The sequence below is a fragment of the Antechinus flavipes genome, chromosome 6, assembly GCF_016432865.1.
Source record: "Antechinus flavipes isolate AdamAnt ecotype Samford, QLD, Australia chromosome 6, AdamAnt_v2, whole genome shotgun sequence".
NCBI lineage: Eukaryota > Metazoa > Chordata > Mammalia > Dasyuromorphia > Dasyuridae > Antechinus > Antechinus flavipes.
This window is the reverse complement of record NC_067403.1, coordinates 146,080,978-146,094,187: the sequence shown is the minus strand read 5'-3', so window position 1 is coordinate 146,094,187 and position 13,210 is coordinate 146,080,978. Positions and strand designations below refer to the sequence as shown.

The window sequence follows — 13,210 nt, the reverse complement described above, 5'->3', positions numbered from 1 at the left end:
TACAAAGAAGGCCCAGGAATTAAAAAGCTGCAAAACAGTCTTGAAAAGAGGATGAAAGGCATGAGAAAGCAGAAAGTAAGACAGTCTGAGACAAACAAATCACAGGAATGTGGAATAGATTTGTCAATGCAATGGTACAGGGAAGTCCTAGGTGATAAACCACCCTACCAAAATAGGATGCACTTTCTTATAGAGGTCTTAAAGAATTGCTTTGTGCATAGAAAGATAAAATGATTTGCTCAGAGTCTCAAAGAGTCAAATTTTAAAATAAAGTTAAAGTCAAGAAATAGGCTGAGAAATTGAGCAAACATCACAAAGAAAACCTGACCATAAAAAGTTTCTGTAGTAGAGGGAGGATAAAGACACAAACTAAGAAAAGACAAAGATGTCAAAATAGCTACAAGCAACAACTCAAAAAAAATAGTAAATTGAACATAAGCCCAACAGGAATTCCTAGAAGAGCAAAAATATTATTTTAAAGATCAAGTACGTACATTAGAGCAAAAGTCGGGGCAGGGGGGGGTGATGCAAAAAATATGAAATAAGCACAAAAATGCTGAAGAAAATAGATATTTAAAAACAGAACTGGCAAAATAGAAAAAGAGATACAAAATTTCACTGATGAAATAAAGCCTTAAAGGTATAAATGGTCAAATGGAAAAGGAACTACAGAAGTCCAATGAATAAAATTCTTTAAAAGTTATAATTGGGCAAGTGGAAGTAACTCTAAGAGACATCAAAAAACAATAAAAAAGTAAAAAGGATGGGAAAAAGAAGCAAATGTGAAATATGTTATAGAAAAACAAATAACTTGAAAACTCAGTTAAGGAGAAATAATTCAAGGACCACTTGAAAGCCATGATTAAAAAGAAAAAGAGCCTAGATACCAACTTTTAAAAATCATAAAGGAAAACTCATCTGGTATTTTAGAACCAGAAAGTAAAACAGAAACTGAAAGAACCCACAGAACACCTCCCTCAAAAATTCCAAAATGAAAATTCCCTGAAATATCAGAACTCCCATGTCAAGAAGAAAAATATTCTAAGCAGTCAGAAAGAAGCAATTCAATATAATGGAGTTACAGTCAGGATGACACAAGATTTAGGAGCTTTGATGTTAAACAGTCAGAGAGTTTGGAACATGATAATCCAGAATATAAAACAGCTAGGATTACAACCAAGAATACCAACACAGCAAAACTGAATATAAGCCTTCAGAGGAAAAAAATTAACAAAATAGAGGACATTCAAGCTTTCTCTCTTTCTCTTTCTTTCTCTCGAGAGAAGTATTAAAAAGGCAAATGTGAAAGAGAAATCATAAGGGACACAGTAAGATTAATTATTTATATTTCTATATGACAAGATGATAAATATAACTATTAGGAACTTTTTTCATTATAAGAGAAGATGGAAAGACCTCACATGGGAGGAATAGTACTAATGGATTGTTGGCACGATCTTGAAAAATACATGGGTGAGAAAGAAGAGTACATTGGAAGCAAAAAAAGAGTTGAAAATTTTATCACATGTCAAAGAGACCTACAAGGAAGAACTATTATAATGGAGGGGGAAAAATGCAAATAACATTAAACTTCACTCCCATCTGATCTGGTTCCAAGAGAAAAAATACACACATAGAGACACTTACAAAGATAGAATCTATATTATCTAAAAAAGAAAGTAGGAGGAGAAGGGGATAAAGGAAAAGCTGATTGGTAAAAGGGAGAGCAGATTAAGAGAAGCAGTAGCAAACCCCCCCTCCCAAAAAAAAAAAAAAATCCAGATTTTTGGGGAGGGAAAGGGCAAAACGAGCTAGAGAAGGATAAAACAAAAGAAAATGGAATGAAAGAAAACGTACAGCAAATAATTGTAACTGTGAAGTTGAATAGGATGAATTTGCCCCCCCCACCAAAAAAAAAAGGGAGGAAGGAGAATACATTGGAAATTAGAATCAAACAATACTGGTTGCAGTTTTTCCCCGTTACATATGCAAAAAAAAAAAAAAAAAAAAAAGAATCAAACAATACATTGTTTACAAGAAACGCACTGTAAAAAGAAAGAGTTACAGTAAAGGACAAGAGCAGAATTTATAATAATTTTGCTGAGGTAAAAAAGGCAGGGTAGCTATCATAATTTCAGAAAAATCAAAAGCAAAAAGAAACCTAACTAAACAAGATAAATGGGGAACCTCCATCTTCTTAACAATGAAATAATATCAATACAAAAATATATGCAGCAAATGGCATAACATCCAAATTCTTAGAGGAAAAATTAAATGAACTTTAAGAAGAAGAGAGTAAAATTATTACAGTTGAGAATCTCAACTTTCCTCTCTCAATGCTAGGTAAATCTTATATTCAGTTTTGCTATGTTGTTATTCTTGGTTGTAATCTTAGCTACTTTGCCTTCTAGATTATCATATTCCAAAATCTAACCATAAAATAAATGAAAAAGAAGCTAAGTAAATCAATAAAGTTTTTGAATAGTAAGTTATGTTATACTCCTGAAAAACAAATGGGGAAGAAAAAGATCATACCTTTTTCTCAGCTGTACACAGCATCTTCACAAAATTGACTATATATTTGAGCACAAAAAGTTCACAATTACTAAAAAGATACAATATTAAGTGCACCCTTTTCAAATAATAATGCCTAAAAATAAATTTTTTAAAACTGGAAACCAAATACACTAATCTTAATGAATAAATGAGACAAAAAACAAATAATAGAAGTCCAACAATTTCATTTTAAAAGATATCAATGAGATAATACAACAAAATTTGAGGAAAACAGCCAAAATAGCAATTTGGAAAATATTTCTCTCTCTAAACTTATATATCAATAAGAAAGATAAAGAACAGAGCAATGAATTGGGCATACAATTTCAAAAAATAGAAAAAGAACAAATTGAAAATTCCCATTTAAATGACAAGATCCTGAAAAATCAAAGAAGAGATTAAAACATTAGAATGGGGTAAAAATAATTAACCAATAAATAAAACTATTTACTGACTTTGTGAAAAAGAAAACAAAAGATAATCCCATGTTTAATTTAATTTTAAAAAAATAGAGCAAAAAATCAAATTATCAGAAGGAAAAGTAAAAAGGATGAATGCAACACCAATGAAGCAAAATTGAAGCAATTCCTTAAGTCTAGGGTAATAAAACTGACAACTTAAGTAAAGGGGATGAATATTTGCAAAAATATAAATTGCCTAATTAAACAGAAGAAAAAACTGAAATAAGCTTATTTTAGAAAATGAATTTGAATAACTCATATATGAGGGAAAATTCCCCTGGACTGGATGGACTTGCAAATGAATTCTACTAAACTAAAAGGAACAGTCAATCCCAATACTCTATAAAGTACTGGAAAAATAGCTTTTTAAAAAGTCTTAACTAATTTCTTTTATGACACAAATATAGTTTTGATACTTAAAAACCAGAAAGAACAAAAAAAGAAAAGGAAAACATAGCCCAGTTTCTATAATGGATATTGATGCAAAAATTTTACATAAAATACTACAGCAATAAATCCTAATAAACCAATATGTTACACCAATAAATCTTAAAGATCATATGATATATAACTAGGTGGAATTTCTACTAGGAATGCAGGGCTGTTTTAATATCATGAAAAATATTAGCATAATTGACCATATTAATAACAAAAACTATGAATATATTAATAGATTCAGAGGGGAAAAAACTTTTAATAAAATACAACACCTAAAATACAATACTAGAAAACATAGGAATAAAAGGAGCCTTTTAAAAAATGATAAATATTATTCATCTAAAACCAAGAACATACATTATTTGGAATGGGGAAACTAGAAGTCTTCCCAACAAGATCAGGGGTTAAACAAGAATATTCATTATCACCTCTACTATTCAATATCATTAGAAATGCTAGCTCTGTCAATAAGACAAGAAAAAAATTAAGATTAAAAAACAATGGGGAAATAAAATGATCACTCTTTTTATATGATTATATACTAAATGAACCATACTGAATCAACTAAAACATTAGCTGAAATTTAAAAAAAAAACAATTTAAGTAAAGTTGAAATATATATGATAAATGAATGATATTTCTATATATTTAAAACAAAAACCAGCAGGAAGAGAAATTCCATTTGTAAAAACTGCAAACATAAAAGACATGTGTGTCTACCTGCTAAAATAAAATGAAGGACTATATGGACACAATTTTCAAAATATTTTTAATACAAATAAAAACAGAACTGAACAACTGGAAAAATAGTCACTACTAAGGGTAGGCTGAACCAATACAATAAAAGTAACAATTCTATCTAAATTAATTATTCAATGTCAGATAAGTCAAACTATCAAAAAATAATAAAATCGATCTGGAAGAAGAAAAGGCAAGAATATCAAGGAAATCAAAGAAAAAAAGTGAAGTTTCATATAAGATCCAAGCTTTTGGGGTAAAAACTCACTACCTGACAAAAATTGCTGGGAAAACTATGAATACAGTATTTAAACACAGAGGTGATATCATAAGCAAACTGGGAGAGCTCAGAAAATTTTTCTGTATTAAATATATGGATAAGAAAAGTGTTTATGGCCAAAAGAAAAGAAGTAAAGTGAGTAAGTTTGGTTACCTGAGATTTTAAAAAATTGGCATAAACAAAACCAATGCAATCAAAATTAAAAGCTAAATAGGAAGCTGAGGGAAATTTTTTACATTAAGTTTCTCTGATAAAAATCTCACTTCTCAAATATATATGGCTGAACCAAATTTATAACTATAAGAGTCATTTCCCAACCGATACGTGATCAAAGGATATGAACAAGCTATTTTCAGAAAGAATCAAAGCTATCAATAATCACATAAAACAATGCCCTAAATTAGGGTTTCTTTTTTTCCCCCAATACCTTTTCACCCAAGAAATTTGTATGGGATCCTCAGGTATATAAGTATATAAAATAATTATACAAATCAAATATTTATTGATAACAAATCATAATCTGACAACCTCCTCATTCAGTCATGAGACCCCATATGAGTTTGCAAACCATAGTTTTAAGAAACTGGGCTTTAAATCATGACTGATTATAGAAATACAAATTAAAACTACTACAAGGTACTACCTCATATCTAATAGATTGGATGACATACAGAAAGAAAAAATGACAAATGCTGGAAGGGATGTAGAAAAAAAATGGAACATTAATGTATTGTGGAGTTGTGAACTGGTCCAACCATCCTGGTGAACAATCTGGAATTATGCCCAAAGAGCTTTAAAATTTTAAAATTTTAAAACTATGCATAATCTTTGGCACAACAATATCTCTATAGGTCTGTATGGCAAAGACATTAAAGAAAAGGGAAAAGGAACTGTGTACATAAATATTTATAGAAGTAGATAACTCATTCTTATTCTTAAAAACAAAGCAAAATAAGTTAAAAATAAAAACAAAAATGATAAAGACAAAAATTCAATATGGTTCTGTTAAGGAAAAGTGATTGAAAAAAGAGAACTGGTATTATGGAACAGAATCAGAAAACTACTGGAGGATTTATGGAAGATGGCAAAATCTCAGGTCAGTTTTTCTCACCTAAATTATCAAATGCTTTCTAAATATCATGGTAAGTCACCAGTTATATTCCCAGAATTAAAGACATCACATTTATAAAACTTATGTGTTTAAAGACCAAAATTATTTGAATAAATACTAGAATGCAAGTAGATAACTTTTTTAATGCCAATATTTTAAGCTATAGGCATGGACTGGGCCATTGATCATTGGCAAATAAGAAATATGATATAAGACCTGCAAACTTAATGCATTAAATAATTATTATTAAAGGACTATGAAGAAAGTAGGAACTCAAAATTAAAATACTGTTTTTCTCATATATATAGAAAATTTTCATTTTTTGGTCTATGACATCCTAATTAGGTTTCTTAAGTTTGTAAGACCCATAAAAATTGGAGAAAGATAAATGTCCCAATTTTGACCTCCCCAAAAATGGTGATGTGGAACACTCACAAAAGCATAAACCAGTGAGCCTGACTTGGGTTCCTGGAAAACTCCTTAATAGAGTTTTCATAACATAATCATAATATAAAAGGTAGATGAACTAAAAAGGGAAGCAGTAATTATAAAAAACAGAATTGTGTCATCAAAAATAGATCACATTAAACTAATTTCACTTTTTGAAACATTACTAAATTAAATGATGAAAGAAATGTTTTGTGCATAGTCTACCTCGATTTCACCAAACCTTTTGATAATATGTCTCTTATTCTTCTTGTAGTGATGATAGAAATAACAAGGATTAGATAACAAAATAATCAGATGGATTCTGAACATATTAGTGGATGTACTCAGAGCAATTGTTAACCAATTGTGTCACCAATCTATAGTGAAGTATCCTAAGGATCTTTTCTTGTCCCATAGATGTTTCCCATAATCAATAAATGAATTATTATCTATTGCCCACTACCCGAAAAGAATTGTACTAGACCAGTTAGGGAATACTGAACACAAAAGAACTGCTTTTTGTGACTTTAGAATATGAAAGTTAGGATAAGATTAAAAATAATTCATATGTTCATTATTGGGAATTGGATGAATCCATTAAACCTTTTAAGTATGATAGACTATTACTATGATAAAATTTATAGTAAATCTGAAGATAACAAAGAAATAAAACAAGACATAGATGAAATGATGCAGAATAGAGAAAGTATCAATCACTACAACTCTGTAAAAACAATAGCAACAAAATATATTTTAAAAAATTAAATATACAGAAAAAAAGATCAGAGAACACAGGACACTTTGGTTGAGAATCCTTGGGGAAAGCAGATATTGCATGGTATAGTTTTTGACTGTTGTGCTAATTATTTCTCAAGCCTATAATGAAGTTTTAAACTTATTAACAATGAAGAAAATAATTTAAATGAACAAAAATATGACCATTAAAAAAAATCCAAATTTATAACAGCAACTATTCACATTTTAAGAAAGAAGGAGAATGAGAAGAGAACCTGCCCTGCTGTTCTCCTACTGGCTCAGTTTTGAAAAAGCCTGAGGTCCAGGAAGGTACTCCCTCACTGTGCTTTTGACCATCAGTTACTTCTAAATGAACTAAGAAGATGATCTTGAACAAGTCACTACCTCTTCCCAATGAAAAGTAATGAATACTGTGTAATCTTGGGTGAGTCACTTTCTTTTAGTGTCCTAAATATGTAAAATAAAAGCATTAGATCAAGTTATTTCAAAGTTCTCTCTGCCTTTAACACATTATGATTCCCTCTTATTCTCTCATCTTTCATTCCCCACTCAAGTAAGGTGCACATACAAACTTAGGACAGATTTTTCCTCTATAGCTCAAATTTCCTTTTTTAATTTGAATCCTGTTAAATTTTAAATCCTGTTAAAATTTAAATCCTAAGTTTTGATCCAGTCTCTGAGTTCCTATGCAAATTCTTGTGGTAGTAGATTCTGACTTCCTCAGCACCCAATATATCCTTGACATTGTTCTGATGATAGTGGAATACTCTTGATATCATGAGTCTTTCTAATCTACTACTCATGTCTGCCCTATTTGAACATCTATTTACCTGCTTCTTTTTGCTATTTCCTAAAGACATCATCATATTCTCTTCAGCTCAACCCCTTGCCCTGTGTCCATAATCTCTAACATTCATCTCTATTTCTACAAGACTGCCAATTCTTAATTGATAGGCAGGCATGAGTAAAAAGATGTTGTTGTGTCCTCATCTGTAAAATGAAAAGTTTAGATTTGATGATCTCCATCAACTTCAGCCACATAAAACTATATGGTGAGAAATACTTTGTATTCAAAGTTTTTTGAGGAAGATAAAAAAATGGTAATTTATCTTGCTTTGGAATGTAAAAGTCAAACAGCATGAATGTGGCAGTTATCAATTTTATTTCCCAATATACTGACCACAAAGCTCTAATACTTAGCTTATTCAATATCTCAAGTTCTATTATTGATGGCTAATCATCCTAAATTTATAATTCTCTCTAAAGATTTAACTTGGAGTTCATGTTTCATCACCAAGGGGTTTGAAGATGGATTTCAGAGAGTCCAAGGACATAGATGAGAAAAATTACAACTTTATTTCAAAACAATGATTTCTGAAATAATCATATCTATTAAATTATTTAAATACAATATTCTAAGAAGAGGCAGACAGATTTTACTAGACTGTCAAAGGGGTCCTTGAAAAACCTAAGAGCCTCCACTGTAAACTTATTTGTCAGTATTCAATGTGTTGAAAACAAATAAATAAAATACATTAAACTTTCTTTTACTAAATAGGCACTTGGGAGGAGAAGGGGGGAAATGGTTCCTGTTGAGGAATGATCTAAATATTTGATCTCATACTGAAAAGAATGTTGTTTCTAAATAGTAAAAGTAGGTAAAGTGTGGGTGGAAGTATGTCAGAATACAATGTCAGGCAGTAAAACTTCAGTGTCTTTTCTATTGCAGTTGAAGAATTGAACATTGTTGGAAAATGTAGTAGTGAGAGCTAATGAATTTAAGTAATGCTGGATTGAAATAGCCAGATGAAAACTGTGAACAGTATAAACCTAAAATTTTACCAACATATTTTTTTTTCATTTTTTGGCTGTCACATGTGATTAATTCACCAGCAGAGCCCAAGAATAAATTCACCATGGTGGTAAATGATCTTAAGCTTTCAGGGCCAAAAGTCTTATTTCTCATATTCAATGAATTTGATTTTTAAGTTCTGATTTCCACATTTTTGACTGAATTCTACAGAAAAATAAATTAGCACTGCTAGAGTAAACTTTTAAATCCTATGGGGAATTTTCTAATTTACACCACATATAAAAATCACAGAAACACAAAAACTTTCCTCTCTTCTTTTTATTTCTAGCAGAAAAATAGAATCACATATTTAGAGCTAGAGAAATTTTCAAAAGTCTAATCCAAATGTTTCATTTTACAGATGAGGAAACTGAGGTCCAGGGAGATTAACTGAAATGCCCAAAGTATATAGTTAGTATCAGGAGCAGGATTTAAACCCTTTGTTCTCTGACTCCAAAGTTAATGCTCTGTCTACTGTACACTAGTGCTTCTAAATTACTCCTCTACTACAGTTAAACATGATATATTTGAACTACTAGAACCACCAACCTGCAAATATTGTTGACAGAGTCTTCAGGACAGTGATGGTGGCATTTGCATTGCAAGACCTTTGGCCGAGGGGTGGAGGCTGTGATCACACCGTCTTCCTTCTTGCTGTCCACATTCAACTTTCCCGAACTTCTCAAAAGCATATTGTCAAGGAAATTAGCTATAAAGGAAGAGCAATATATGTATATGTATATATGTATATAAATATATATATTTTTAGTTATGGAAAGTTTCCAATGGTATCTAGCAAAAAATAAAAAGAAGAAGCTTAAGGTATATGATTTTTTCAAAGGGATTTGTGTTCAGTATTCATTCATATAACTCAAATTACCAGACTCTGTAATAATAAGAAACTATTACAGAGAATGAGTTTCTCTACATGGGATAAAATTTTATAAAGTATACAAAAATTTACATAATAATTACAATTTAATCTTCTATATTTTAATTATTACATAAAAATATAAAATAAGAAATGATGACAAAATAAATTACTGCCATATATATATTTTTAGGAGGCCAAAACCCCAATTGTTTACTAGTAATTAAATAGCAGAATCAATAAAGTGCTCAGGAAAACCAGAGTTCCAATTCTGCCTCACACACTTATTAATTGTATGAATGTGGGCAAGATTTATGATTTTTCTGGTCCTCAGTTTCCTTACTATTAAGTGGGGATCATAACAGTTCCTCTATGGCCTATGGGGTTTATGAGGATCAAATAAGATACCTCATGTAAATCACTTTGAAATCCTTTTATGACTAAATACATCCTTGGTCCTAACATCATCCTCATGAACCTCATACAGATATGTATTATTCTACATTGCATTGCAGCTGTTCCAAACAGGAGCATATACCTCTTGTAATAGCTGATAGTAAGTAACAATTCTTCTATTTGGGGTGGATTAGACATTCTTCCTTAAGACAGGAAAAGTGAAGTTACAACAGGATAAAATATAGTATAACAATATGATCACACGTAACCAAGATTCAAGTTAAAAGAGATTAGTAATAATAACTACATAACAAATAGCATAAACTTGTAAAATTTTCAAGTAATCTGATTAATCCATGTAGTTTTTTTTTTCTGGTAGAGGTAATTTGAAGTCCCAGATCTAGACTCAAATTTTGGATTATTGGACCGTTCACTTTATCCCTGGTGTTGTGTCCTCATCTGTAAAATGAAAAGTTTATATTTGATGATCTCCACCAACTTCAGCCACATAAAACTATATGGTGAGAAATACTTTATATTCAAAGTTCCATGGATGTGGTATCTAAGAGTAGCCATAATTTGCTCATAAAAAATCAAAACTTCAAATTAATTGCATTACAACTGGATTTTATAAAGCCACAGATGTTTCTTGCCACTTGTCCCATCAAACAATGCTAAGTGTAGGAAGTAAGAATTATAAATGCTGCTCAAGTTCTTTCAAGTGTGAAAAGTTTTACACTTATAATATGAAATTAATGAAGGAAAAATCAGTAAAATAATGACAATCATTTTCACAAATATATACATTATATATATATATATATAATGTATATATATGTCCCACTGAGGATTTCATTTCTCAAATTCTAACAAAATATTGAGGGGCCAATTATCTATAACCCTCAATTTTACTCTATCATTCTTTAAACAAGAACTTTATTTCTCAAAGTGACCATTTAACTCATGTCATTCATCAACCATAATGACAGAAATAAGACATATATTCTGTCTCTGAAGATTTTCATTTAATAGTTCTGACCACTTCCCTGTCATCTTCTAATTAAAGCTTTCTCCCCAACAAACTGCTTTCAAAGTTCATAAAATTACCATTTCTTCAGATAATAATAGATCTAGAAGTGAAAGGGATCTCAGAGGTGATCTTAATGTAACCTGAGGGCCAGAGAAGTTAAATGACTTGACCAAGCTCATAAAAGCTGTACCTGAGGCAAGATGTGCATGTTAAGTCCATGGACTTCAGACATCTTCAGGGCCCTTCCCACTGTACCATGCCATTTTTCTATTTTTCTTTTTTCATTTGTTTGCTTATATTGTGTATATTATTGTTTCACTGAAAATGAACACTTTTACCTATGTTGTTAATTAACTCAGGTTTCAAGGGTTAACTAGATACCATTTATAACTGATTTACATTATTTTAAATAAAAAAAATTTAACTCCATTTCATTTGCAAATGAGTATTTATAGCACAATTCATTTGTATTTTTCCGTCTCCTTGCACAAATTAACTCCTTTATATCACATTCAATTAAATTTAACACACACTTAACTAGTAATTAGTATTTCAAAGCAATATTCTAGATAGTTTGTTATGAGGTAAGATTTGAACCCAAGGTCTTTAACTCCAAAGGCAATGATCTTACTCCTGTTTCCCTAATAATGAAATTCTCAAAATTCTATTGTTTCAGGGAGTAGCTAGCTAGCTATTAAACATCAAAATCACAATCCTGTTCTGGATTTTCCCCTTTTAGGCTAAAATAAACAATAGTGTGCTATATACAGTATATACTATATACTGCTCAGAGACAGTACCCTACCTTCTTTCTATCCATTGAAGCTTAGTGATTTTTACAACTCACAAGCCAGTCTTCAAAATTATCAGAATTAAAAAAAAAAAGATTAAATCCATCTTTCTCCCAAGAAAGCTATTTTCTAAATACAAGAAAAACATAGGCAGTGCCATAGAAATAATATTTATACTTGAAAGTTCTACAAAATATAGAAGTTTAGGGTTTGTATGTCCCTGAAATGTACTTTCCTGAGCATAAGACAGAGGTTATATATGTATGTGTATGTGCACACACAGACACAGACACAGACACACGCACACGAAAATTTATTGGTTTCTTTTGTTTTCATACCACTTTTGTTTCCAACTATATTCCCTATCCAGTTTTACAATGAGAAAAATATTTTTAAATTGGCAATTTCACTATTAAATAAAAGCCTAGAATTATTTAAAACATAATGAAAAATAAGTCATGTATTTTTATTTTCTGATTTTCAAAGCATTAATGACAAGGAAAGGTAGGGTGGTAAAGTAGAAAGAGCTTTAAGACTAGGAGCTAGAAGCCCCAGATCCAGGAACGCGAATCTCCAAGCTTCATGAAATTTCCTGAAGGAGTTTTTTCTATCCTGAAAAATATACCTTCTTCTACAATATACCTGACAAGAGATCATCTAGCCTCTAACTTGAAGTTAGGAAGATTTGGATTTTGATCCTGAACCAGATAATTACTACTGATTATCACCAGATAAGCCATTTAACTTTTCTATGCATTAGTTGCCTCACTTGTAAAATAATGGGGTTGGACTTGTTAGTAACTAGTCTTTTTTATGGTGCTGAATGAAGCACACTGTTTCACATTTGTGAATCTAATTTTTCCGTCAGTGGAAAAAAGTAGAAAGACAGAAGTACTGACGGCATAGGTTTGAGTCTCCTTAATAAAGGTTGCCCTCTTATGGGAAATGTTAGAATTCTTACTAAAATATAAAGCTAATAATTAAGCAGACATGGTACTCTAGAAATGACTACATTAATAAACTTATGGTATTACAAAAGTTGAGTATGTAGATGTATGCATCCCTTTTTCTGGATGCTATGCTTCTATTAATGTGTCTTAAGACAACATTACTAATCTTCATGGATGTCTTCAATTGATCAATCAACAAATATTTGTTAAATGTTTCTTACATGCTGGGCAATGAACTAGGAACTGAGGATACAAAGGCAAGAGTAAAGCACTTTCAATCCAAGGGAGCTTGGTAACTACAGGAAACAACAATTAATTGTGTAGAATACATAGGAGTATACAAAACTGACACATGGTAATTTCGTGTATTTTGTGATGGTGAGGCACTCAGAGCATGAGCTGGAGGTTAGGAAAGGTTTTATGTGTAAAATGTCATTTGAGTTAAATTTTAAAGGAAGTTTAAGATTCTAAAAGATGGAGGAGAAAGCAGTGTATTCTAGGCATGGGGGGAAAGAAAAGGTTGTGAGATAAAAATAGCTAGCATTTACAGA

General features: G+C 30.8%; 1 protein-coding gene across 1 annotated transcript in view; it reads right to left on the bottom strand.

Moving 5' to 3' along the window:
• BMPR1B (bone morphogenetic protein receptor type 1B) overlaps window positions 1–13,210 on the bottom strand; it is a 211,343-nt gene that overhangs the window by 54,644 nt on the left and 143,489 nt on the right. The window contains exon 3 of the mRNA XM_051967073.1: window positions 9,171–9,330. Within this exon, the coding sequence (XP_051823033.1) occupies window positions 9,171–9,330 (160 nt within the window). The remainder of the gene's footprint in view (window positions 1–9,170; window positions 9,331–13,210) is intronic.